This window comes from Colletotrichum abscissum (genome assembly GCF_030869225.1).
Source record: "Colletotrichum abscissum strain IMI 504890 chromosome Unknown Scaffold_44.1, whole genome shotgun sequence".
NCBI lineage: Eukaryota > Fungi > Ascomycota > Sordariomycetes > Glomerellales > Glomerellaceae > Colletotrichum > Colletotrichum abscissum.
The window spans coordinates 62,190-88,096 of record NW_026850365.1 but is presented as its reverse complement, the minus strand read 5'-3'; the positions used below and the strand labels follow the sequence as shown (position 1 = coordinate 88,096).

Below are 25,907 nucleotides of genomic sequence, written 5' to 3'. Positions count from 1 at the left end.
TGCGATATCAAGGTTGCAGTTTTGGTCGTCAACATGTGAGTGCAAAACAAAGTATGAGATGCGACTGGCTTTGGATGACGAAACCCTGAGGGACAAGAGATCGCCTTGAGTAAGATAGTCCGAGGTGGAGAAGAAAAGGACAGGACAGGAAGAAAGCTTTCTCAGTGCCTTGGTACGTACCAGACCGCTCGTCGATGCTTGTCTACTTATTGAGTTCGAGAAATATTGAACGCGACCCGGCTGGACTGCAGAACTTTCCACTTTCCGCCCGCCGCCAGGAGGCGTTCATCCCAAGCACGCAATCTTGCTTTTCAGTCCACGCTTCGTGGGGTTCACGAAAGACCACTCATAAGCGCGACGCGCTGTAGTAAGTGGAGAATGGATATAAGGTCTTGGAATTACATAGGACAAGAGATTTAGCGAATCCTCCATCAGCCGTTTGTCGTGACATCGCGGGTGGGAGCTGGGGGCGGAGACGCGAGACTATCCCGGTCTCCCAAGGCTCGGCGGACTTGGCGACAAGGCCCTAGAGGGCGCGAGAGGCACCGGTATCCGTCCGGCCAAGACCGAGGACGGAGCCAAGGGCGTCGTTCGGTCGAATCACCGGAGCGGGATGACGCGAGCGCCCCACTATGCGGCGTCCCGGTCTGACATACAGATTCGCAAGGGAAAACATGCTGTTGGTTTGTCGTTCGGCTGGCCGTGTTATTGTGAGACCTTGACGTGGGGTGATGGACGAACGAGGGGCAAAAGAGAGGTCTGGAGAAGATGTGATTCGGGGAAAGAGACATCACTCACACACTGATATCTTCAACGTTGAATGCTACCGTTCAGCTGCCCACGTCATTGAAGACTTCTCGGAGTGAGCTCCAAGCTTGATGGATCGCATGGCGCAAGGCTCTGTTGAACCCTGCCATTCCGCCTACCAAGTTTTTAAGTGAGTCTACTTAAGGCTCAAAGCCGTGAATGGCCTGGATCTCTTGATCCAGCGCGAGAAGCCACCAATATTACAGGTACAGGGGATGTAATGAGGGGGAAGTGGAAGCTAGCTCCACTCGAGGTGGCTCCAGAGTTCTTCACGTTTGTGTCAACCTGTCAAGCAGACATCGCCGCAGTGTGTCAGTCTAAGCTTCAGTGCATTTCTGCAAGACCCCACCACAAATATCTCATGCTGAAATTCGCGGCCTCTCAACGATGGGTAAATCACATTTACGGACTGGATAATCAGGCTTTGGAGCAAATAGGATGATGGGACCCTTCGCCTTGTAGTGGACCTCGACTTTCATGTTGCTAGTCGGAATTTCTCCGACTTGGCATTTGCCAAGCAAGTCAGGATTTGCTACCTGTACGACGTCAGACCACCAGCCCACTTGATAAGTAGACGAGGATTCACGAAGTCTCTTGATCAAGATAGTGCAAAAGTGGGGTTTGCAAGTTTTGAACGCAAAACCAATTGCGTGGTGAGAGCCGTGTCATTCAGACACATGAAAGAAGAAGCTTTTTGGACCTAAGGAGGCAAGGTATTGTCTTAGCGGAGAGGGAGAGGAACCTTAAGATATAGAGTCATGATATAAGCAGGAAATTTTCGACTGTCTTGGGTTCCAACCCAAAGAGTCATCAGAGACAATGTATACACAGGGTCTATAGATAGTAGATATTTACAGAAGATGTACGAGTGGTATGGTGCTGTGAGCTTGGCTTTAGGCATGGTCAATCAAAGACGGACCCGCCTCGATGGGAAAGGTCAAAATGTTGTGAGGACCATCGGCCATTAGTCCGTTCGCCCCGGGCCGCATCTGCGAGGCGGGAAGCCAAAGGGTCTTGTTCGCATCCACCCACATCAGATCGGTCCACACCAGAGCATCATCCTGAACAAGGATGGACGAAGTTCCGTCCGGCTTGACTTTCCAGATAGCGAGGAGGTTGGTGTCGCTAACGTAGATGTTTCCGTCTCCGTCAATAGTGGTGCCCCCAGTGGAAGGGGTCAGGGCGAATGGCTCAACGTAGTATCCGAGGTTGGCAGCAAGAGTGCTGTTCGTCAAGGCTCCGTTGACGAATTCGGTCTTAACGCGGTACATGCCGCCGTTGCAAGGCTGATAGTACAGATAGACACCATCAGGGGACACCTCAATCTGATCGAGGCCAACGGAAAGAGTGCTGGTTCCGCCCTGGTACCCCGGCACAAGACTACCGTTGTAGGCCATGGGGAACCAGGCCAGAGCCGAGCTGTGACCCACGAGTACACGCTGACCTTGACCAGTGGTAAGATCCATCACCACCAATGCACCAAGTGTATCGCTGAGATAGGCGTAGTTTCCATTGAAACGGACATCGTCGATGACACTACCGGTCTCTGTAAGGTTATCGAGATAGTATGCCTTGTCGACGAGGTTGCTCTCGAGGTTGATGCCAACGAGCTTGCTAGATCCATTGATAAGATTGCGATCACTATCAGTGGTACCGCCGTCGACGATCCAGAATCGTCCATCGGGGCCGATGCGAGCACCATCAATGCTGACAAAGGCCTTCTTGGGGTCCAGGGTGGAGTTTGAGGTCCAGGAGTTCCACGTTGAGTCGGGGTACAGAACAGTCGTGCCGTTGCTAAGAAGCTCTACGGCTTGAGGTGCATCCGTCGTAGAATATCTCTGCGTCAAGAATTTTCGTCCATCAGTCGAGATACTGATGCCTTGAGTTGCGCGGTCCAAGGTAAGGGCGATTTCAAGACCGGGTGCAAGAGCTGAAACGAGCTGCGCTGTTAACGCCAAAGTGGCGAGAGTAAGAGAACGACCCCTCATGGCGAGTTTTTCGAGTATAGGAAAGAAAAGAGTGTTGGAATATCCCAGAGAATCTGGCTAGGTAGAGTTCCATGGTGTCCAAGACAAGCTTATATACGCAATGGTGTAATAAGCTGTTGTACTCGTAGATGACGCGTCGGGTGTATCTTCAGCCCCATCCCCTTTTTCCAGCCTGTCGTTAGTGTTCAACGCACTGAGCTATTATTGGGCTGATTATCAATCAAGCCTTTCGCGTACAGATAGGTTAGGGCAAAATCTGTGGTCTGGATCAGTCAAGATATTAATTGTAGCCATAACATGAGGCGACGCGGAGCAGCCCGCGATGCTCGGATGAGCCCCACGTTCACGGTGCGGAGCCACTCGGGCCTCTAGCCGTACGGTTACCGGGCGCATGAATAAGGGGATCAACAGAGCTAACCGAATCATGAAGTTTCGGTACGACATAGTATTGTAAGGCCAGCTCGTCTTTCTTCTGTAAATGGCAGTTTCGAGATGAGAGGGGTTAACAGCCGAGGCATTCGGCCGAGAGCAGGAATCAAGCTGCGCACATGCCACAGGAGATTGCGCTGTCGTAGCCTCCATGCTTTGCTCATTCTTTCCGGAGGAGCCGTCAACATCATCCAAAGGCAAGGATATGCGACTATTAGCGTGCGCTTATTGGTCTGTTTAAGTAAGAGAAGACGGAGAGGTCTCGGTCAGCTTTAGGTCATGATTTCCCAACAACATGGGTGTGAATAGAAAAGAGGGATCATTGTACTCGGCTGAAACACCTAGGTAGTCTAAGGCTCTAAAGTAGAGAAATGGATGCCGGAAACTTCGCCAGAGATATCGGCTTCTTCAACAGTGGAAGTATGTAACTCATGTCACTATGCACAATTCAAATGTGACCCTGCTTTGCTTAAATTTCTAGACTTCAATTTGTGTTCCGTATTATAGACGGAAGTTATGGTCGCTTCAAGTTGCCAATGCATTTGGTAGTTGCAATAGAGTTTTAAGTTTACTGAAAGTAAGGACTGTAAGTTTGTGATCGCAGGCAAGCCAAAAAATGATAGGTCGAATAGGAAATGTGAGTATTGACAGCTCTCCCCCTCTTTCCCTTACTCAAGGTATTCTCCCACTATGATATCGACTTTCCTCATGGCAGAAAATCATAAGCTGGCATGCCAAGGTAACTGAGCGAAGAAAGTACGATCTCTAGTGTCTAGCGTCATTCTTGCAGTGCACGAAATTCATAGAGTTCCTCTGATCTGGTTGATCGCCCTAGCATGGTGCGTACCCAAATTGGACACTCCAATCATCGTCGGTGTAAGCTTCACCAGAGGACCACCAGTAGTGTTTATCGACGTCGGTGCATTCGTGATAGATCACTTGTACGCCATCGGCAATTTCACCGAATGAACTAAGCTCCTTCTCCTCCAGAGCCTGAATTTTGTCAGCAAAAACCATACAACCCTCATGAAGGAGAATTGAGGAATAAGTCTGGTGGAGAACCCACATCATTGCACCACCAAGTCGCACTCTTCCAAGCACAGCTAACGCGGCCACATTCTCTCGGGCCAGCAGAGTTCTTCGGTTTCCCTGGAACTCTCCTGAGGTATTCCATGGTCGTCTCATACATGTCGGTGTGACCCTCCTCCAAGCTCTGGCAATCGACCCTGGGAAATTTGGCGCGCTTCTCCACGTCACTACGAGCAATATTCGAAATTGCTTCAAGGTCGAAGCCATTCATCTGGGCCATCTGAGGATTAAGACTACCGAGGGTAGCATAGACCTCTTGGATTGTACCCTTGATGGTGATGTTCTCTCCTTCTGGAGTCTGAAACTCCCATTCGGGAATGTACAGCCCGTAGCCCTTGGGCACATCCGCGGGAATAACAGCCTGATCAGTTAGCTCTTGCTTCAAAGACTTGGTCGGGTTCAAGCTTACAGCAACAATCATCGTGGCTGATGACATCAAATGAAGAAGGCTGGCTCGCATGGTGGGCGTTGCTGTGCAGGTTAGATTTGGATAAAGCGTGTATGTGCTGGTTTGGACCTTGGGATGATATCAAAAGATCTCGTACGAAGGAAGAGCCATCGCTACTTATAAGCCCTAAAATGAACATGAAGCCGTATCTCACATCTCGGCAACCAAAACTCGTATCGAGTATTATTGCTTAACTCCTTTGAAGGACGCAATCGCGACCAACCATGCATGATTGCCTACTAGCTTCAGCTGCTGCATGAATCCAATCCTACATCGAGACTACACTACTCAAAATAGGAAAGGTAATCAATTGATCTTCATGGACGGGTGGTGTCGTAATCTCACTCTACGGAAAATTAAGCAAACCAACAGACATGGACAATTGGCAGACCGTAGAGCACTGTTAAGACTTGATCTCACAATGGGCATCATTAACTCAAGAGTTTCCGCTCTTTCCACTTCTTTTCTTGGCTCAAAGAAAAGGAAGTCGACGAATCTGATCTCCTTAAGCTTCCCTGCATGTTCCGAGGATGCGTGCCCCCTTAACGATTGATCTCACTGGCCCGCTTAGCAGCTATGATGCAGCCTCTTTGCAACCAATACTTCCAAGAACATCTATCAGGCGTCCCAGGCAATCAGAAGGAAGATGTACAAAAGAATGACTCCAGCCCTCCAGAAGCATTTTGGAAAGTCCAGGAGATTCAAATGGTCAGACTTGCGCGTCCAGCACCACCATACAACAGAAGCCGTCAAGATATTCTATTCGTGCTCTTCGGATGTCATCACATCATTCGCCAAAAGCTGCACAATATGTTAAGGAGCAAGCAGACTGTTTTGTTTGTTGGTTTGGCAATGTTAGCAAACGTTGCCAGTTACAATGAAGAGCACGGTGACGTGAGCTACAAGTAGTCGAGACAAACGTCATGTTACACCAGCTTGAAGCCATGATCGCCTTGGAATTCCAGGCTTCAAAGGCATTTACTGGCAAACATCCACGGCCTGCTAATGGATCTTGAACCAAGCTTAGGAGCTGTTTGCGGTCCTGTGGCTGAAACATTTTTACATCACATGAGTGAGCAAATGCATGGTTAAGATGCGATGGCTGAAAACTGTACCTAAATAATTCAAGTATTGGCAAACGTACTTTTAGTTGCAGCCTGGTGATGGCTGGTTCAATCTCCAACATCCGATCTACAGTTACGAAGGCGGTCCCTTTTTGCATCAATTCTCAAGAGATACTTCATTGATATGGCCATCTGAACCTATCTCCAAGTGTTAAATCTGATCAGTGACACTTTCGTGGCATTCACTCTTGGGCGGTGTGGCTCTGTTTTTGCTTTTTGAACTGTAGGCGTGTTGAATACTAGGTAAGGTAGGTAGGCATAGCTCCGCTCGCTACATGCGATGAAGATTGTCAAATGAAGCATGCGTCTTCTTCTGATCCTGTATTCAAGCTCCACATTACGTCACGGGCTCTGCCCCTGCGAGCATTAGTCTGCACGTCTCAATACAGGGAACCCGGCGATGTTTGCTCAACTTTGAACAAATGGCCTCTTTGTCGATAAGCTTTCAAATTTGCGGACGGTATTGGTCACGCTGTTGTCCGATTCCATGCATGCTGTAGGCGTGATTTCAATCCAACTTTGACATAACTGGTCATCAAAGTACATACAAGTTTGCAGCGTCGCGTTCCAACTATGTGATGTTTTGGGGTAGCCGTTCGAGGCCTGTGTCTATCAGAAGGATGACGCAGATACTAGGTCGAAGATCCTGGATATATCTATAGGATACTCTGCGATGACTTACCTCAGAAAATACGTGTATGCAAGTATACCCTACCAAACGATCATGGAGGAAAGATTTACTTGCAATTGCTGAGCTTTTCACGCACATAAGGGCTAAAATAATCTGGAAAACAGGATTAATTCTGCGTCGAATATCAGAACACGTTTCCTCGCCCGGTAATGGACCTTGACTTTGGGGTAGTACGTAGCTTTTTTTTGTTCGAATTTGCTCTCGTTGCTCCTTTTACTAATGTTTACCTAAGATTCCAGTTCAACTGGGCGACTATCTCCCTCGACCTCGGCAGCTCGGCTATGGGACGGGAGCTCTACAGCAGATGGCCTTAACGTACACATCTCTTGAGCGTCTCGATCATGATTTGGTGACTTCGTTTTCGAGTCATGGTTTTCTCTCACAAAAGAGTGCTCTCCCCTCCCAACGGCAGTGTCTCTTTGTAGCAGCCGGGTTCCCCGTTCTTGCTTTCTCTTCTTAAGACATATAAACCAGCTACAACCAATGAGAGCCATGAGTATAACCACGATTCCAACTACAATACCAGCAATTGCCCCTCCAGATAACGAGGTCTCTCTGGCACCTTCAACCTGACGAGGCGGAACTTTGCCGTAAAGTGGAAAAACAGGATGATTGATAATGATTGGGCCCCCTCTAGGCAGGTTTGAGAGAAAGACTTTCGTCCAAGATGTCGTAATGGTGCTTTCACTTTCTCTCGTAGTTACAACGTTGTTGATCCACACTTCAGTCGGAGTACTCAGGAGGCTTGTACATTCCCGGTGAGGGATACCACCATTCGAAGCACTGAGACAGCCCCAGCCAGAGGGGCAGCACCAAGTTTGTGCATGCGTTTTTCCACTTGTCTCCGTGACATCCGTGGAACACGCAGTTGTCCACCCGCTAATGCACGCAGTGCCTGGGTAAGCCAAACTCGGGATATCACCTTGATTCGAAAATTGTTAGTACATGTACACCTTTCAAGGCTAACTTTCTGCTTATGGTAGTTTGTGTGGCATGGCTCAAGGAGGTCCTACTGAACTCGTCGAAAGGTCTCCAGATGTTTATGTAACTCTCCGGAAAGCATTGTGTTGGTACCGATGTCGTTGTCTCTCCCACAAATTGTAGACCGTAACAAGTGAAGCCCGATGTGATATCTTCACTTTTGGCCTCTACGCACCGGATAGCTCGAGGTAGTATGGAACAGGTACTATCTCTCGGTGTGAAGGGTGTCGTTTGTGGCTGCAAGGTATACACAGTGGAGAGCTGGTAGCCACCTGTGGAGTAGAAATGGGTTTCCACCAAGGGAGTGTAAAGTGTGGACGTGACTGCCATGTCTTTCTTCGAAGTTTGAATTATCAGAATAAAGGCGACATAATGTCAGTAGTCGATTCCTCGTGACACGAAGAGAAAGTGAAATGGAGACGTGAATAATGCCCTTGACCGGGTATCAGGGTTATGTGGGTTTTTGAATTCGGTTCTTTAGGATTCAGCGATCTGGACGTCACACCGCAGTGAGGCCCGCGGGGAAATAGTAATGCGTTGTCAGCCACATCTGATTGGATATGGGCTCGTATCGAGATCATTCGGAACGAAAATGAGGTTATCTAGCTGCATGAGGTGGTGGCAGGTAACACTACACAATCATCACAGGGATCCCGACACTTAGAAATGGAAGTTCATCACAGCTCAAGAGCAAAATAGTCGGAAACATGCTTGACATATTCAGATCGGCGACATGAAATATAGGGGCGTGTCGGGCTTCAAATACGCCCAAGGGCTTCGGAACGTCCAGGCCGAATGTCGGAACCTTCCAAGTGTAATAAAGTGACGATAAACTATGCCTTGTACCGGAAACTTCGCCCGGTAAGCCTCTTGGTTCCAGCTCCCGCAGACGGATGCAATCTCTCCTCTCTATCAAGCCTCCTATTATGCATCTCGATGTAAAGCCAAGTTGTCGAAAGAATGGCAAATGCAATTACGACTAGGATCATGCTGATCGTCATGCCATTCTTGTAATACGGGCCGTCGCTTGTCTTAAATATCCAGGCTGAGATGTAGCCTGATGTGTTCCCAACTCCAACCACAAAGCCGCTCCCAATGGCTCGCTGGAAAGGCGTCTGCAAGTTTTGCATAGTCAAGATCCAGATCATGGGAAGAGTGATGAAGGTGCCGAAGGCGATGAAGTACAGCGCCATCATGGTCACATTTGTGCTTTCGTGTTCATCTTGCCTCAAGATTGCGTAGCCAACGATGGTGAAAATGAAGCCGCCAAGGCCGAAGGCCGCGCGGTGGTTGAGACGGTCAGCTGCGTAAGCAGTTGTAAGACATGCCACAGCAGCCACCACGAAGATGGGAACAATCTGCGCCTGTACATCTGCAGCGCTGAGCTCCGGGTGAAAGGACTTGACAAAGGACGGAGAAAAGATGGAAACTGAGTAAGCGGTTGTAGTCGTGAAGCAGTAGAGGGCAGCCCAGCAGTAATTGAGGGGGTTTGTGAAAAACATTTTCCACTCTGCTACAACACCGATCTCTGTGCTGCGTATTTCGACTGAATTTCTGATAAGTCGCTTTTCTTCTTCCGTCAAGAACTTGGCCTTCTCCGGAGGTCCAACATTAGCAGGAAGGCAGGCCAGAGAAGCTACCACAGTGAAGATACCCTCAATAATAAAGATCCTACGAGATGTTAGAGCCGTTTCGAAAAATAATGCGGGGATTGGAATCGTACCATCTCCACCCTTTGAAATTCTCAGTGGTTTGGATGTTGGCGATTGCGTATGCAAGAAAGTTCCCGGCAATATTTGAACAGATATTGGCGACAGTAATCAGTCCAAGTCTCCATTGAAGATGCCTTGGAGGGTAGTAAAGAGAACACAAGAAGACGCAGCCAGGGATGAGACCTGCATCGAAGACACCAACGAAGAATCGGGTGGCTATCATCTGATCGAATGTCTTGACGAATCCTTGGCCGATCGTGATTATACCTGTACTTATCATTAGCATGCACATCAACACAGCTCGTTCATGATAGCCGAAGCTTCTGCGTTCAATTTTACAATAACCCCCCGCATAACACGACTCGGTGACAAATATAGACTTACCCAGTAATATGTCGAGAGTACACATGTACCACAAGTATGGGAAGTTGAACTTGCGATTCAGAAAGCGCATAAGTAGATTACTTGGCACCTCGAATAGGATCAACGGCGCCGCTGGCATCGTGAGAACGATAAACACCTTCATCGCGTCGAGATGAAGATCTTGTGGAAGTTGCCGGATCAGTGCGGCTCCGATATTTGTGCGGCCCATTAACGACAAGAAGTTCAAAAAGAACATGGCAATCATTAGACGCATATCGAGTTTGTAGAGGAGCTTCTTGTCGAAGGTTGTGGCGCCGGCAGATGATCCATACGTATCGCTTTGGACCGACTCTCTCCTCGAGACAACCGGTTGCTGGTCTACCACCCCCGCGACCTTGATCTCGTCATCAAACTTCTCAATCATTCTGGAATTCCTCTTCGGGCGATCGAGCTCCAGCTCAAGAGGATCTGACATTGTCGTGCCGGAGATTTTGATGTAAACTGGAGGGGGGATTTGTGTGGCATGGGTTTGTTGACGAAGCGATTCTTCGAGGGGGAAAGAAACAGCAGGATGTGCCCATATGCACTAGCGAAGGAGCTTGACCAAGCAAACACTTTAAAAGCCATCTAACATTCTTACTCGGCAAAGAAGCCCTCGTTTCGGCCGACAGACTTTGCGCATATCTTGCCATGTCCGTCCGCGAGTTCCTTATCTACGGAAGACTATCTTGCAGCGGAGGGATCATGCCGAGCACAGACTGGTGCTGGTGAGCGGGAGCCAGATGTCAGACGTCTCGGAGGGTAAGTAATTGTTAGACTCTGGTAGCCGGAAGTCCCTCAAGTTCGTCCGTGCTCGAGTGTAAATGCCAAACGCGAGAACGAAACTAAGTTCCCGCATCCTTTCGGGTCGGGGAGATCGCGATATTCCCGATGGGATGAGCTAAATCTTCATCCCTCACTTGAGCGAAAGGACGATTGATTCTCTCTTGGTTTTAGAAGTTGATGAGCGCACATTATCTCTATATAGGTCACTCAGTGTCTATCGATTGAAGACCGATGCGCCTCTTCAATATGGAGGTCGGCCTGGAATCCCACACTCGCTCGATTCTCGGTCTTGGCTCTCGGCGCTCAGTCATCCTGGCGGCCTTCCAAGGCTATCTCGCGGACAAAGTGGACCCGAAGGTTCGTTGCCTTTGAAAACTTCGGATCGTTACACAAAGCATGTTCCTCACCAATAGAGAACCTTACCTTTGTTGTATGTGGCTTACTCCGACGCGGGTCAGCCTTCTTGCGGGGAGACATCTTGAGGATTCCCTACATCAACGTTCATTAGACGTCTACAGTGGATGTAACTACAACTTCAACTATCAAAAAAGAGAGTTTGCATTGAGCATAGAACTGTCAACGTCCTTAGGCACATGCGCCTCAGTTCAACGAACCCTGACTCAACCTAGATGAATCTTACTGCTACGTAGATCTCTATATATGCTATCTCAGCACCCAGTCGAGTTGACTATCACCCAAACTCCCTGTACGATAATTTCAAAGCCCGCGCTCGGCAATGAGATCCCTGACGTACTTGATCAGCAATCGACCAACCTTCTGGGCTATGATCTGGTCTCCCTGATCGTTGGGGTGTACGCCATCTCGCAACATGGAGGTTGTGAACCCGGCAGAACTCGAGCAGTCTGCAACTGTAATTGAAGAGCTGGTCGAGTTCTGTTCGATGGCCCATCCCGGGATTCGCTGGTTCAAAGTATCGATTCCACCCCCGTTGAAGGACAACGGGATCAAGCGATCAACCTGTGAGGTAAGACTCGTGTCAACAGTCGCGCAAGTTGTTAGATGTTGCAAGAGACCAAACTAGAATCTTCATACGCGAGTTGGACGCCCTCATCAACCCTACTATCCTCGTGTACGAAGCGACAATGTCGTTGGTCGTGCGCCCTTGCGCTACATCGTTGGTGCCAAGCATGAACTGCACAATATCAGGCTTAGTGCTTGCCAGCCACCCCTGTAGGTACTGGTTGGCGATGTTGATGGAGAGCCAACCTGAGTGGCCCTCATGATGGAGGTCAAAAGAGCCAGACTGTGCTCGGCAATTTTGGGGGTTGTTGGTCATGGAGCCAACGAATTGCACCTTGTCGGCAAGATTCTCCTTGACAAACTGGTCCCATACCAGGGCTCTCCAGCAAGTTATCTCGGTGATGGAGTCACCCAGAGGCACTCGAAAATTATCAGCTAGTTGCCTTCTGGCCTGTTGCTTGATGGCTTGAACTCACTGATTTTGATCTTGGACTGCGCGAAAGCAGCTGCAAATACACCGAAGGAAAGACAGACTTTGGTAAGCTGCATGTTCGTAAACTAGAAAATCATTTGTTTCTCAGGAGTTGGCTTTGAAAAGGACAAGAAGAGAACTGCAGGTAATGGGATCAGAGACTCTCAATGGTAAAATATGCTACCATGGACCTTTTAAGGCGCCTGTTGACGGTCCTATCATGTCCACAAGTCTCATAGAAAGCGCTTGCAATTGGCATTCCCTCCAAAAACAAAATACATCCTTTTATCCGAGACGAAATGAAGGCGTAATGAGATGCCAGGAGTCATGTTAATGGATGGAATGGAGAGATGAGTCCCGACCCCCGAACTTCTCGGCAGCGCGCCGATGGTTAAAATCATTTTGACGTTGAGAAAGACCACATTGCTACATCACCAGGCCGTTTGTATTAGGGCAATGTGACCTTCTGAATAGCCGGAAGTTTTGGCAAAGTGCCGAGTGGATTATCCAAATGATGTTAAATGGAGGGGTAAATCTTTGATCTTCTGAATGGACCAGCTTTACCGAAACTTGGAGGCTCTCAAAGCCTTTGAGCTTGGCGGTTTGGGTACATAAATATGCCACAGTCGTGCAGCAAGATGCATGTAGAACAAAGAATATGTGGTCACCGTGGCGCAGATTGTCCACTGCATTTTTCTCCTGAAATTCGACAGGCAATGACAGGCTGACAGACGACGCGGCCCTGACAGCTCAAGTATGTTCCTGCTTATGCCTCATGCTTCATGTCCGTCATGGCATGGGTTCACTATTCGTACGAATCAGTGGGTTCTCGGGCCAAAAGCTGCACCAACCCGATGGGCATCCGCCGACAACCGGAGCTGCGCGCGAACATCGTGGTTTTTAGGAAGAGTTGCTGGCTATTATCTAACACAGAGATTCCTTCGGTGAGTGATCGATTGGATAACCATTCTAATCACTCGTCTATTTATTGGACTCGAACATGTTGAAAGGTACTAGATTGACATTTGGTCAATGAAAGTTGAATCACTCCTTGGCGATTTCCAGTTCACCGCTTAATGTCTGCATATCTAGCGCGGCCTTGCGCGCCGGTCTGGGCGCGGATGAGCACAGTACGGTTACGAGACCATTGCGATGACGTTCCCAAGAAGTCGCCCGCGACCCCGCGCCTATTTGTCCTCGTCTGCGTCTAGTTCAGGTACAGTCTGCCTTTGCAAGGACCACCCAGCACGTGTGAGCATCATGATGCAAGGGAGTTTATTCGACGCCCGCCTGACCGCGAATCCATCAAAGGTGCGGGCCGCGGGCGAGGACGGGAGCTGCGGATATTGCGGGAGCTCGCACCTCGGCAGACAAGATTCAGCGCTGATTTTGTTGGAGGATTTAAACAAGCACGACCTACTTGAGCTTAGTCAAATTCGAAAAATACCGCAGCCGGGCCGGATTTGGGTGATATACCACGCTCAGATACGATGTTGGTACAAGGTGTTGGGCACGTCAAATACGGCGGCGCCCTCACTCGTATTGATCATTGGGGATGATTGCTATTCGTTGGTTCACCGCTGTTCACCGCTCACCTTCTCTAACAGAGGTTTGCTTCAAGACCCGAGAAGCCGGGAACAAACATTTGAACAGGAACCTGGGCTGTGCTCATTAAACATGCGACTTCGCTGCATGGCACCTGGGATTAAAACAGGTCACATGGTGTCGCATGCGGCGTGGGATTCCTACTAATGCGAACTGGACAAGGATCATGGCCAGGAGCCACTCACTTCTCGTGGCTTGGAACGTCGCTGGGTATTATAACGGGCCCAGACTGCTGTGCAACCAACATGAAGGTCTTCCGGTCTGGACCCCGCTAGGTAATAGTTCAAAGCTCCAGTGCGAGGACGCGGGGCTACAAGTCGACGATCCTCGCCATAGTCAGCCTCGCATGGTGAACAAAACCTTTCATTTTTGTACCCTGGTCTGAAACGAGGCGAAGTGACTAGCTCTTGAGCCTTTCTCCAGGTTTCCAGATGTCGTTGTTTAGAGGAAGTGTTTAGAGGAAGGTGGGCGGTCCTCTCGCGAAGGCACTTTGCCGTCTCGCCACGGGTGACCCTTGTCTGTTGGACACCTGCCGATTGACCGAGTAACCGCCTGGGAGCTCGGACACAAAGAGACTGTTCTGATCACTACTGCCGATGACATGATGAATTCGTCTGGCTGTGGAGAATGCTATCAAACTGACCTTGCCTGGTGTGGCTCGTTCTGCCCAAAGGCCCCAAACATCACTTTCACTGTTCGAACTTCAGGACGCCATGGGATCGCCGATTGACGGAGCTCCGGGCACGAGGAAGTAAGACTTGGTTTCTTTCATCCTCATCTATCTTGGTGACAGGGACTCCGCACATTGACAAAAGTCTCGAGAGACTACCCTCCACCAGCTCAGGCCCCCCAGACTCGGCCCCGAGGGGGTCCTACACCAGTGTTGGTTGCGTCGTTGACTGTGATAATTGACTACCAACAAAGACATGAACCTAGCCCCCGAGTGCCAGACTGCGAGACTCACACGATGGGCCCGGAAGAAGAAGCAATAAGCGCTTTACTTAGACGATGGAAAGCGCGCTTGCCGCGCCATCCTGGTATGGCAGGTCGTCATTGACAATCACTCAACTGTTGCGACATTCCTGTCCCAAATTGATTGATCCCTGTCGAATAGTTATGGAGCCCAGTTGGAAGCTCTTTGAGAAGCCATCGCAGCTGTTCAGTGAACAGTTCCTTGACCCGACGCCATCCCACCAGCCACGGTGAGCAAGACAAAAGGGAGGGTAACCCCAGGTTATGTTCGCAGTCAATCGTCAATCATTAACCACTTGACGAACTTCTGCCCTGTTCTTTATCGTGTCATCTAATCTCCAGTCAGTATGTTCAGCGAGTACGACCAGTTCGTGTTGAGGAACACCGCCAAGATGCCTATTACCCGCTTCACCATGCCCCGTGTTCCCAAGATGATTGAAGCCATCTGCCCTGGATGCTTCAAAGGGTTCACCAAGATAGGCAGCATGCACCGCGTGAGTCCACGAACATCATACATGTTTCCCTCTCATCTCATCATGACAAACTTCACGAACACTGAACTGACAAAGTTGTCATTCTTCAGCACGTTTATGAAGACCGATGCCCCCACCCGATACCACAATTCGTCGCCAAAGTCAAAGCTGAGCACAGAGCGCGGGTTGCCGCCGCTGCTGCCCGGTCCAAGGCTCGCAAGGCAGCCCGTGCTTCACGGGTTGACCCGCTTCCCGCCGCCCCGACCCCGGCCGTGAGGGATCACCCTAGCCGGGCAAGGGAAGCCAGCATGGGCCGAAGCCCGGGCTTTTTGCAAAATGATTGCACCTCGCACTTTGCTCAGCAGAGGGATCTGGAGATGGTATGTTTGCTGTGAAAGATCTACATCGTGGAGCCGGTTTGGGACAGGTTAAGACTGACATTGAGAAGCTGTCACAGCAACAACAGAACGACTTCTGTCCTATGATCAAGACTGAACCAGACTTTTCGGCTTTCAACTTCCCGAGTCTTATCGCCAGCTGGGATACGTACGATGTGGGCATCAACATCAAGACCGAGTCTCAGTGGTCTTGAATGCACGTGTGGAGTTATAACGGGCTGGGGTCATCGGGGAGATAGTATGTTTTGATCTTGTTTTTATTCTGTTTCTTGTATTTATTATTGTCGCTCTTGAGGGATCACGAGAGCCGGATTACCTTGTATTCACCCACATAGGACCTCTCCTCAGATCATGAGACGGTATCTATCACACCAATCTTATTATATGTTGTACCACCAATCCACTCCCACTCGACGATCTCAACCTTGGTAGCATTGCGCTGTACGAGACCATAGACTCTCCCAGCGGAGTTGGCCGCAATCTTGAAGGGCCTATCCTCGCCGGACATGGTGGAAACCTCCCCTACGTTGGTCCACTCTCCTTCAGCGTACGTTGTCAGCACAGGTGCTTTGTCCGCCTGTGCCCCCAGTACGTGCATGACCAGGTTGTTGTTGCTTTCGTATCCGCTCGAGAAGGCCGCGATTGTCGCGTTAGTTTCGAGCATGGTTGGTAAGGTGTTATTGGTCCAGTCATTGTCGTTGACGAGTGTGAGATGGATGAGTGAGCCTGTCTCAGAAGTATAGAACATGGCCATCCTCTTCGTGGTCGCGTTGGTATAGATGGGAATCATAGACATCCCGGTACCCTCTGCAGGCTTTCCAAAATCGGTCGATATGCCCACGGCGGCCCAATCTGTCGCTCCATCGCCTGTCCGGCGGAGAACACGGATGGTATTTCCAGCGTCTTGATATAGAACAAGGTTCGATAGGTATGAGTCGGGGGTATAGATGCCGTTAGACAGCAGATTTGACTTCGCGTTCGCAGTAAAGGTGTTTGAAACGCCGGATTTATCCCACGACGAGCCGTAAACGGGATTGGCATTGATGATGCCTGCAACCTGATTCGCTTCGTTGAGGTAGTAGATACGGACATCGCGGACCTGAAGAATAGGGTTAGCATTGATCACACGCATTTGAGTAGCTGAAGGGATAACGGAAGCTTACCTTACTGCTATGCCAGAACAAGCTGTTGGAGATGGGAGTACCCTCCTTGATCGTGCTCTCTCTATTGGCAATTGTTGAGCTCCAAACTTTCGTTGAAGAATTGTAGGATGACATCATGAGGTTCTTAGACCGCAGCTGGTAGAACACGAGGTGGTTCACGTAGCCATAGTAGTCTGTGAAGTTGAGCGCGCCAATGCTACTGGTGGGCAGGATATCCAGCTCATTCGTTGTCGTCGTGCTATTAGAATCGCCGCTGCTATCACCACTGCTGTCGCCGCTTCCACTCCCACCGCCGCTGCCGGTTCCTGTACCGCTGCTGCCGCTTCCGCCGCCGCTTGATCCTCCCGAGCTGCTGCTTGATTGTTGCGAGCTGTTGCTTGCCGACAATGCGCCACCGACGCCTCCTCCTACTGCAGCGCCAATGACAATAATGAGCGCCACGGCTAGAACGATCCAGAAGGTCTTGCGTCGCATGCCGCATATTGTGCCCACCCTCTTCTTCTGCTGCTTCTCGTCGATCTCTGCTGTCACGACCTCTGGCGGGTTGTCTTCTTTCGGAGCGTAGTACCCGCTTGAATCATATGGACCACTTTGATATTCGGCTGGTGAGACGCCGCCCTCCGCCGGGTGAACGGCCTGGAGCATAGAGTAATCATGGCCGTACGGGTGCACGGCTTGTGGAAGGTCGCCGTCATGGTTGTCAACTTCGGGCAAGTTATTCTGGTCCGCGACACGGAACTTGCTCAAGTCTTGATCGCCATACCCTCCCGGCGATCGGCCCGGTCGGCTGTCTACCTCAAGGCCGCTGTAGTACTCCGGCGGAGACGCGTTGTTGTTGGGAGTTGTCATGATGCCGCGCTCATTGCTCAATCGCGGAGCAAAACGGGACCAAGAACATCTCCAGCATGTAAAGGGGGGAACAGATGAAAGATTTAAAGCATCGGCGTCCAAACCCAGGAACCTGGAGGGGAAGACAACATCGTTATGGTTCTATGGAGCCCCATATCGACAGGCCGCAACGTTGAGCGCCACAGATTGTGGATTATCGTCGGGACTTTGGCTCTTCTCGAGGAATTCATGGCGGTTGACTGGCGCCAAGCGACGGTAAGGGGTCTGAAGGATTGTAATCCCTGCTTAAGATGGAGCCTCCAAGGCAATTCCTTTCTGAATGAGGATAAGCGCTGATTGGGGCTCCATTTGTGATGGAGCGGGATCCCGCGAATGGCTTCCGCTTAGGTGCCCGCTAGCTTCGGTTGTGGGATTAGCATAATCAAAAAAGAGGGTCATTAGATGGCCTTCGTGGGGTTGCAAGTTCTCAACAGCGGGCCAAAGGGGCTGGACTCTGGTGATGATTCCTTCTCTCCGGAAACAGATCCATGCCATCGCGTGGTTCTGGTCCTTCGAAGATCCTTCAAGGCTTCATTGGGCTCGAATTGGCGAAAGCTGAAGTTGGGACGGCCGCTGTCAGTCGCGGGTGTGGCAAGGCGCGAAATTCTGGAGGATCAAACCCATACACAACCTGACAACACAGCCAAGATCGATATTGTTGAGTTGAAACTCGGGTGCCTGGAAAGCCAAGATGCGCGAGATGACAGACGTTAAACTGGTGAATCTCAGCCTCAAAGGAGCGTCTGCCTGGATGGAAAATATACATTCGTAAGTAGAGTCTTTTGTGTCCATACGCGAGATGGACAAACACGACCGAAAACATTGAATCCTGCATCATAACTCCTCTGAAGGCCTGTAGGAATAATGCTGCCTTGGATCACATGTCGCTGTGGGGTTGTTCAGCTCGCAACATACAAATAAAGACGTTATTTCCGAACGAACTCCGTCATTCCCGCAACAGATCCAGTGCCAAGTCGCGTTGATTTCATAGATGACAATCTCGTTATTTGTTACGCCGTACATCCAGAGCATTGACCTCGTTCCGTTCGCATCGTGCTTGATGCGCAGCGGCAATCCATGGTCTAACGATTAAGTTATCGGTCTCAAGTTTGCGTGCAAATATCGATCATCTGCTTCCGCGACTACCGATCTTTTCTTGGGTATGACGCTCTCGGTAGTGAATTGATACATAAGGCGTCAAGGACAACTCTGATTGGTGCTTGAAGAACCTTCCGGCAACAGACAATACTTGTTCAACCTACTTTCTTAACGAGAACTGCTCATTTTGCAGTTGTTCAACCTGGGCTCAAGTTTGTAGTGCATATGACAGTCTACGACCTTCGGTCCTATACCTTTGATCATGATATCTTTCTATTCAACTTTCTGAATGCAAAGCGAGTAATCCCGACTGTCTATGGGTCACCGGAAAAGCCACCGCGGGCTCATCTCGTCTTCATGTCTATGGCCTCTACTTGCCGCCTTGATGCACGCTACAACATCTCCAAAGTGAAACTTCTTACCCACAATCCCCGGGCCGTAGTGAGCATATTTGGCAGAGTTTGTCATAGCGTTTCTTGCTTTCAGAGGAACGACCGGCTCCTCTATCATGCACCAGCACGTATCCGTTATCAGCCGGGCACCGAAGCTCTCGATAACGTCTAGATAGCCGAGGTTCAGGGCCTCTGTGTATGTTTCACGCCCAGTGGTGATCATGACTTCGACATTAGGTGACTTGCGTCTACCGCGGCACACTTCGGCAAGTTGTGAGAATTCTTCTAGGGAAAAGTGCGGATTTCCTAGGGAGACGATATCGACAGAAGGGTCCGTAGCCGTATTGAGCTGTCTCCAGGCCAACTGAAGTTCAGGAATTGTCACCTCGATGGTTTCTAGAGTGGCGAGTGCATCTTCGAAACTTGCAGCCTCTGGCGTGATGCCATTGATGTGAAACATGGGAGCAGATGAACTCGTTGCGAACCCCGCCCCGAATGCCTTCAGATCCGATACGGTCGGTCGTGTCGTCTCCATTCCAATGACAACAGGGATCTTGGCGGCGACCACATGTCCAATGCTGTAGCCAATAAGGGCGAAAAACGATGGATCAAATGCGCTAATTTGGGTGACCTTGATTATGACTTCCGGCTTCCTGCCCTCTGGCACATGACACCCGGCATAAGGAGCCCTTCCGGTCAATGCAATGAAAACGTCCATATAATCAGGATACTTCTGTGTGTGTGCTCCCAGCACACTATTCGCGAATACTACTGCATTGGACTCAGACCATCCAACTTGCTCTCCGGCTTTAGGCTTACTCTCGAGCAAGTACGGAGCGCAGGTGAAGCTCATCTTGGCGCCCAGCTTGAGATACGTGTCTCCAATCTTGTCAGATATTTGAGAGATCTCGGGGTTGGCTCCCAATTCCTTCCACCTCTGCCGGTCGACATTCAGGGAGTTGCAGGTCGATGGTACGACAAACTTTCCTCCGAGGGAGAGCAGGCGCTCAGGGACGAGGAGACTGCTTTCGCCAACGTAGGCACAAGCGTCCACATGGACTTGAGAAACATCAATCAGGCGTTGTGCCCCCTGTATCGTGGCGTACTTAACGATGATTTCCATTGCGATACGAGAAGCTTCGCCGCCCTCGCCAGACAAGATGGCTTTGTCTGTTGGATTCAACTCTAACGCCTTTACGCTTTGTGGCACCAAGTCAATCTTGTGGCCGCCTGGTGAAACCAACAAGCTCGTTTCGTTTATTTGCACTGTCGAAGCTTGACGGAAGACTTCAAAGTGCGATGCGTCTGAAAGGAAGACAAGCGGAATGCGCTTGTCGAACATCTTCTCGGCAACTTAAACTCCCAGGGTGAGAATCATCTCCACGTCCCTGAAGATAAGGGCTGCGGGTGCATTGCCGCAAAGTATCAGCTCTGCGATTGCGCTGCTGCCGGAACAGGATCCGCGCCCAGCAGGGATGACGAGGACAGAGTCTTTGAGAGACGTGCCGCGGAGGGGATGGTGTGCATCTGCGACGATGCCGGTCTTTGAGTCGACACCCATCATGAAGCTGAGCGGGACATCTGAGAAGATGACCTGGCCCTGGGCGTCGCCCGGAATGACGGCAAGTGCCTGGCTTGGGTTTGGCACCATTGATTCTGCAAAGTAATAAGGAACGTCGAGTTGTTGGCCAACGAAGAGGAAGTGTGAATCTATGGGGGACACACATGAAGATTTGTAGTTCTAAAGATCCATATGATGTAGCTTCATAGAGAACGCGTTAGGTAAGCCCGGAAACCCGTGCCATTTCGTCTTCCCATGTTGCTACTCCCTTGCCGATAAGCGGCTCGGGAAGGTTTCCGCGGCCAGCATTCCGCGGCGACCCCTCACCGGCTTTCCGGGAATGACGCCGGCCCGGGACCGCAACAGCTTCGTCAAAGGTCAATAAAGCCAAATTTCATACCCTCATATTGCGAAGAACTGCAACAAACTGGAAAAACTGGCATGATCGGCGCGCCTTGTGAATATTTTACTCCTTCTAAGTTGCCACGTTGTTCGCGATATACGCCCACTCCACATCCTCCCAGCCTGGCCTCCGCCGAATCCTCGCAAGCATGTTCTCCTGAACGCTCGTTAAGGGTTTTCCAACAGCCTCAGCCAGGTTGTTATTGATCTGCGGAACTTCGATCCTGTCACCAGCCGGAGTTTCAATCTCGAATCCTAGCACCAACGCAGCCATCGCCCCCAAAATTTCCGCGTCGGCAAAGAAACGTCCGGGACAAAGGTGTTTACCGCCACCGAAAGGGTTAAAGGCGCGGTTTTGCGCCCGCTCTCGTTCTCTGTCTGCGGTCATGAAACGCCGCGGATTGAATTCGTGTGCATTCTCGCCCCACGCGTCGGGGCCAAAGTTGGTGATGATGGCAGGGATTTGAATGTTTGCACCCTTCTTGAGCAGGTAGGTCTTTGTTTCGCCGCCTTCTCCGGGTGGTGTGTAGCTGATCAATGTGTCCTCCACGACACGGCGTGTACCCGTCGAACGATTTGTCAGGCGCATGACTTCCTTGTAAGTAGACACCAGCAAGGGGCATTCTGTACGGAACTTGGCAACGGTGAAAGTACACTTCCGAGACGGGCGGCTCCCGCTAGCATCGCTGTCTTGCTGCTGTATCACAGCAAGGGCAAGAAGCTCCTTTTGCAAGTCTGCAACAAGATCGGCATCGCGGAACACATAACACATCATCCAGAAGAGTGTCGGGATAGCATTAGTCACGCTCACAAAGAGCATTCCAAACTCGTGGTCCGCGATGTCGTCAATGGGCAGACCCCATTTTCGGTTGACTGCCACGCGCCGCTTGACGACCTTGCTGGCATCGGTGATGTGATCATAATCTTCGCGGAAGTATTTTCGGAGAGCCTTTTGCACCCTGGCACGGCCGTTGTATGCCTTTGATACTGTGATAGAGGGTAGCGGTTTCATGAGTAACTCCGCTTGGCCACCATCATAGTCCCTTTATTTGACGTTGTAAGCAGTCAATCCCTGGGACTCGAGAGCCTGAGAGATGCAACTTACCACAGATTCTTGCTCAAGGTCGGATCCTGCATCAAAGAGTTCTTGTCGCCGAAGAGGGAGCCCACTGTGGCCATGGTGAAGGAGTCCCTGAACCACATGTACAGCTTCTTGGTCTCGTAATCAGGTCCGATGGAGTTGATGGTCTCCGAGATCTTGTTTAGGACGTAGGTGTTCATCTCCTGTAGATCAGGACCAGGAGCCAGGGGCGCAAAAGATGGATGTTGGTCCTCAATCCACGAGACAGAGCCATCGCTTGGTGGATTGTGGAACAAGTCCATGACATTTGGTCCTAGACCGACCATCTTCTGTGCGAATTCCGCCATCACCGGGTAAAGATTCAAAGATTTGTTCTTCATTGCAACCTGGATCAGCTGCGGCGCCGTAATGATGTATATCTTCTCGGATCCACCCATCGAGATGGAAAAGATCGGGAGTGTCGCATTCTCAAGGCTAATTCGATGTCATCAGTTTGTATTTTGGCCCATCTTGTCACATTGAAGTCGTGTACTGAATGTTAGACTACAATGACTTGGCTTTCGACATACCCGAGTTGACGATAGTATTTTTGCCTCGACCCTAGTAAGCCAATGATATGGCCGACGAGCGGTATCTTGGGCTTCACTTCTTGTGGCTCCCTTGAATCTACAGACTTGGTCCGCGCTTGGCTTCCGCCGACAAGGAAGACGATGCCCAGGAGAAAGAACCACAACAAGCCATTGCTGTCGCTAGTAAACAAAGTATTTCTCAAGTCGGACAACGCCATGATGATTGCGGCGTTAAGGTGAAGCTGCAGAGCATCGAGTAGTGCGCAACAACAAGACGCGCCGTGCTCCTCTACTGTGAAGGACGCGCTGATGGCGATGATGCCACAACTAGAGGTAGAGTGGAGCAAGAGTGAGGCCAGGTTTGTAATGCTGAAAACCCCGATGGCCGGAATTAGCGAATGTTACCCTGACTTTTTAGTCTGGGCGTAATCCACTTCAGACTTCGTCTAGGCGGCAACGCGAGGGTGTCATCTTCGGGACCATCTTCGGAGGGATTCGGTCAAGCAGCCACAACCGCTGTATCGTAGTTCGCGCGAAGGATTGCACTACCGTCACTGAGGTACTACGATACACATGCATGATGCAGAACGATATCTGTCTTCCTGGACTACCCTTACCGTTGCTTCCGTGTCTTTGAAATGTGCTCCGTACGGTGGATGTGCAGATCGCGGACACGGTGACCGAATTCGAGCACAGTGCGTCGTTTTAGCGCCTCATTCTAGATGCAGGATGACACGAACTTGCCCAGACGTGCCAGAGACAGTGTTTGCTAGGGTCCAGTTAATCGAACATGTATGGGCCCAATCAATACATGGATCATGGCTTGATACAGCCTACACCCTGTATTCTGCAAATGTCAGCACTAGAGATTATGTCTCGGTGACTCGGTCTGCTCACTGAGCGGACATCGTGAAGATTGACGTGCCATCATGGTGAGAAATCTTTGAACCTCAGTCAGGACTGGCAAACTTCTCCTTGCATTTCTCTGGGCTCTGTAAACTCAACATGGTTCAATCAGACAAAATCCCTTTCTCGGAAGTCTTTCCATGGGCCACCTTCCGCCGACAGGCAAAGGCGGACCTTGCACCACCTACGACGAGCTTCGAAGGAAAGACAGTCCTCCTAGTTGGCGCCACCGGCGCAATCCTTTCAGAAGCGGCCCGCATTATTACCAGCCTCAGTGTCTCAACTCTCATTTTGGCAGTCCGAAATGTCGCAAAGGGCGAATCCTTGGCTGATGAACTGAGGAAAGCAATCGAAGAGGGCTCTCGCCAACAGCCAAAAATCACGGTGATGGAAGTTGACCTCTTATCCTTTGATAGTGTTCAGACTTTTGCGACCAGAATCAACGATTTACAGAACCGTATCGATGTGGTGGTCATGGGTTCTGCTATCATGAATGATGAGACTAGAGTGACGGCAGATGGCTGGGAAGAGAGTGAGTTTCAGCTGTTAAAATCAGCTCCCTCAACCGCAACCAATGCTGTCTTTACGAGGTCAATTTCCTGACATGGATTCCTCTCATCTAGCACTGCAACTGATTCATATTTCATCGGCGCTCCTGATTTTACTCCTCTTTCCCAAAATGCTAGCCGATGGAGAAGCTCAACCAGTGGTGCTCTGCAGTCTAACCAGCGCAGCAATCCGCTCCGCAGCCCCGATGGTCAAGCTCCCAGATGATGCTGAAGACTGCTACCTTGAGCAGGTCAGTAATGTCAAAGACGCCGCTACACAGAAGAGCTACCAGTATGGGCTTGCAAAGATCATTCACGCATGCTGGATCAGGGAGCTCTGCGCACGCCATCTTACCGGCAGTAATCCGAGGATTCACGTTCACCAGCTGGATCCGGGTGCCTGTTTCACGCCACTCAGCTCACAAGTTTTGATCGGTCGGCTGCTGCTTTGGTTCATTGGTCGACCCGTAGAGATGTGTGCACGAACTGTGGTGAATTCATGCCTACCACTGATAGGATCGCATGGGAAGTTGCTGGTTGATTACGATGTTGCTCCGTAAGTTCAGATCGTCGCCCTCATTTTCTGAGAAGTTACACGGTCCGTGATCTTTTGTATTAGACGCGGCGGTGGAAACATTGCACTTTTGCTAATGACTTTGCCATGACATAGGTACCCTGAGTTCATGGACAGGTAAGTCTGTGACTACTACGGTCTCAAAGAAGTGTTGAGAAACCTGTACTTCCGCGTCAAAAACATCAGAAATCATGAACCCTGAAATACAGTAGAAGCTACCTATGCTAATACTTATTGATAATGGCAGGGCACTCGGATTGGAACTTCAACGGAGGGTCTGGCTAGAAACGAGCCAGGTGTTGGAGAGCTTGGTCACCCCTCAGGCGAAAGGTTTCCTCTTTGGCCAAAGTTCGTGACTGGGTTGCCAAGTTACATGGAAGAACATTGAGGTTTTGCTTTAAAGGAAGAACTAGTTCCGCGATGATGAAATTTTGAATTAGATTTACGAATGAGCCGGAGCAAGTCATGTCCAAACAACTCTTTCGATTGAAAAAGGATTGCTACATCGAGTTCTCCACCTCAAGCCCCTTTCCTGTACATCCACCAAACTCAATCGTGCATTTAAGCAAATATGCATATATTTCAGTGGATTCTGGCTTGAGATCACAGGTGGGAGTCAAAGCAGCGTCATCCGGAGTATCAAGTTTAGGTGGTCGGTCGCAATCCACCACCCCTATGTAGGTCCCCGCAAAGAACCCTCCTGATATGCGGCGTTTATCTGAGGCTGGAAATTGGCGTCCTTAAGAGGAATCTGAGTCTTCTGATACTAAATGTCGGTGACGGCATCTTGGCCGAAGCTAGCAGAGACTCACGGCTGATCAGGGTTCGGTCAATGATGTTTTCGTCGTCGGCGCCCTTGAAGGCCGCGATGACGTTGTCATAAATTTCCATCTTGGGATATGTTGCCATACTGAGGCCAACACTTGGGCCTCGTAAAGATTTTCTTCTGAGGGTGGATGGCGTGCCCCAGTTCAGATGATCAGCCGTGTTCCAAACGCCGACCGGCCGAAAACCCGTGATATCCTTCTCCTTCAAACCTCATCGATTAACTCAGACTACCATACTAGAGTGGGATGGGTCGATCAGTCTCAGCGGTTCTTTTTAAAAGCTCGGTTAATACGAAGGATGATATAATGCGGACCGATCGGGGAAAAATATAAGGGGAAGGGCCCGATCAGATATAGAACAAGAGAGTAGCGTACCTTTTCACTCTAGGTAATCAAAGATACACCTTTTATGATCGAACTTAAGCTTTCTCAAATAATTTACTTTCGAACGTGATAACATTAGACAACTGGACATTCTACCCTTCTGATTAGCTACTCTAATATGTCTGATCGGGAGACTTATTTCCCCATATTCGGGTC

General features: G+C 50.1%; 11 protein-coding genes across 11 annotated transcripts; 2 read left to right on the top strand and 9 right to left on the bottom strand.

Moving 5' to 3' along the window:
* Positions 1–1,700: 1,700 nt before the first annotated feature.
* On the bottom strand, positions 1,701–2,795 carry CABS01_13306 (major royal jelly protein; the record flags this gene model as incomplete). Its single annotated transcript, XM_060546650.1, has 1 exon — positions 1,701–2,795. The coding sequence occupies one exon, from the start codon at positions 2,793–2,795 to the stop codon at positions 1,701–1,703; it is 1,095 nt and encodes a 364-aa protein (XP_060394982.1).
* A 1,260-nt stretch (positions 2,796–4,055) lies between these two features.
* On the bottom strand, positions 4,056–4,734 carry CABS01_13305 (uncharacterized protein; the record flags this gene model as incomplete). Its single annotated transcript, XM_060546649.1, has 2 exons — positions 4,056–4,217; positions 4,291–4,734. 2 exons carry the CDS (start codon positions 4,732–4,734, stop codon positions 4,056–4,058), a joined length of 606 nt encoding a protein of 201 aa, XP_060394981.1.
* Positions 4,735–6,803: 2,069 nt separating this feature from the next.
* Positions 6,804–7,887, bottom strand: CABS01_13304 (uncharacterized protein; the record flags this gene model as incomplete). The annotated part of the gene is made up of 2 exons (XM_060546648.1): positions 6,804–7,498; positions 7,590–7,887. The coding sequence occupies 2 exons, from the start codon at positions 7,885–7,887 to the stop codon at positions 6,804–6,806; spliced, it is 993 nt and encodes a 330-aa protein (XP_060394980.1).
* A 503-nt stretch (positions 7,888–8,390) lies between these two features.
* Positions 8,391–10,107, bottom strand: CABS01_13303 (major facilitator superfamily transporter; the record flags this gene model as incomplete). Its single annotated transcript, XM_060546647.1, has 3 exons — positions 8,391–9,228; positions 9,281–9,536; positions 9,654–10,107. The coding sequence occupies 3 exons, from the start codon at positions 10,105–10,107 to the stop codon at positions 8,391–8,393; spliced, it is 1,548 nt and encodes a 515-aa protein (XP_060394979.1).
* A 1,067-nt stretch (positions 10,108–11,174) lies between these two features.
* CABS01_13302 (cellulose-binding protein) lies at positions 11,175–11,987 on the bottom strand (the record flags this gene model as incomplete). Its single annotated transcript, XM_060546646.1, has 3 exons — positions 11,175–11,435; positions 11,539–11,858; positions 11,915–11,987. 3 exons carry the CDS (start codon positions 11,985–11,987, stop codon positions 11,175–11,177), a joined length of 654 nt encoding a protein of 217 aa, XP_060394978.1.
* A 2,847-nt stretch (positions 11,988–14,834) lies between these two features.
* Positions 14,835–15,552, top strand: CABS01_13301 (uncharacterized protein; the record flags this gene model as incomplete). Its single annotated transcript, XM_060546645.1, has 3 exons — positions 14,835–14,981; positions 15,071–15,340; positions 15,388–15,552. The coding sequence occupies 3 exons, from the start codon at positions 14,835–14,837 to the stop codon at positions 15,550–15,552; spliced, it is 582 nt and encodes a 193-aa protein (XP_060394977.1).
* A 155-nt stretch (positions 15,553–15,707) lies between these two features.
* On the bottom strand, positions 15,708–17,370 carry CABS01_13300 (uncharacterized protein; the record flags this gene model as incomplete). Its single annotated transcript, XM_060546644.1, has 2 exons — positions 15,708–16,457; positions 16,522–17,370. 2 exons carry the CDS (start codon positions 17,368–17,370, stop codon positions 15,708–15,710), a joined length of 1,599 nt encoding a protein of 532 aa, XP_060394976.1.
* Positions 17,371–18,828: 1,458 nt separating this feature from the next.
* CABS01_13299 (uncharacterized protein) lies at positions 18,829–20,550 on the bottom strand (the record flags this gene model as incomplete). The annotated part of the gene is made up of 2 exons (XM_060546643.1): positions 18,829–20,252; positions 20,355–20,550. 2 exons carry the CDS (start codon positions 20,548–20,550, stop codon positions 18,829–18,831), a joined length of 1,620 nt encoding a protein of 539 aa, XP_060394975.1.
* A 385-nt stretch (positions 20,551–20,935) lies between these two features.
* On the bottom strand, positions 20,936–22,730 carry CABS01_13298 (uncharacterized protein; the record flags this gene model as incomplete). Its single annotated transcript, XM_060546642.1, has 3 exons — positions 20,936–21,905; positions 21,968–22,417; positions 22,513–22,730. The coding sequence occupies 3 exons, from the start codon at positions 22,728–22,730 to the stop codon at positions 20,936–20,938; spliced, it is 1,638 nt and encodes a 545-aa protein (XP_060394974.1).
* A 787-nt stretch (positions 22,731–23,517) lies between these two features.
* Positions 23,518–24,896, top strand: CABS01_13297 (uncharacterized protein; the record flags this gene model as incomplete). The annotated part of the gene is made up of 4 exons (XM_060546641.1): positions 23,518–23,950; positions 24,042–24,522; positions 24,637–24,657; positions 24,788–24,896. 4 exons carry the CDS (start codon positions 23,518–23,520, stop codon positions 24,894–24,896), a joined length of 1,044 nt encoding a protein of 347 aa, XP_060394973.1.
* Positions 24,897–25,254: 358 nt separating this feature from the next.
* CABS01_13296 (necrosis and ethylene inducing protein) lies at positions 25,255–25,449 on the bottom strand (the record flags this gene model as incomplete). The annotated part of the gene is made up of 1 exon (XM_060546640.1): positions 25,255–25,449. One exon carries the CDS (start codon positions 25,447–25,449, stop codon positions 25,255–25,257), a length of 195 nt encoding a protein of 64 aa, XP_060394972.1.
* Between the last annotated feature and the right edge of the window lie 458 nt (positions 25,450–25,907).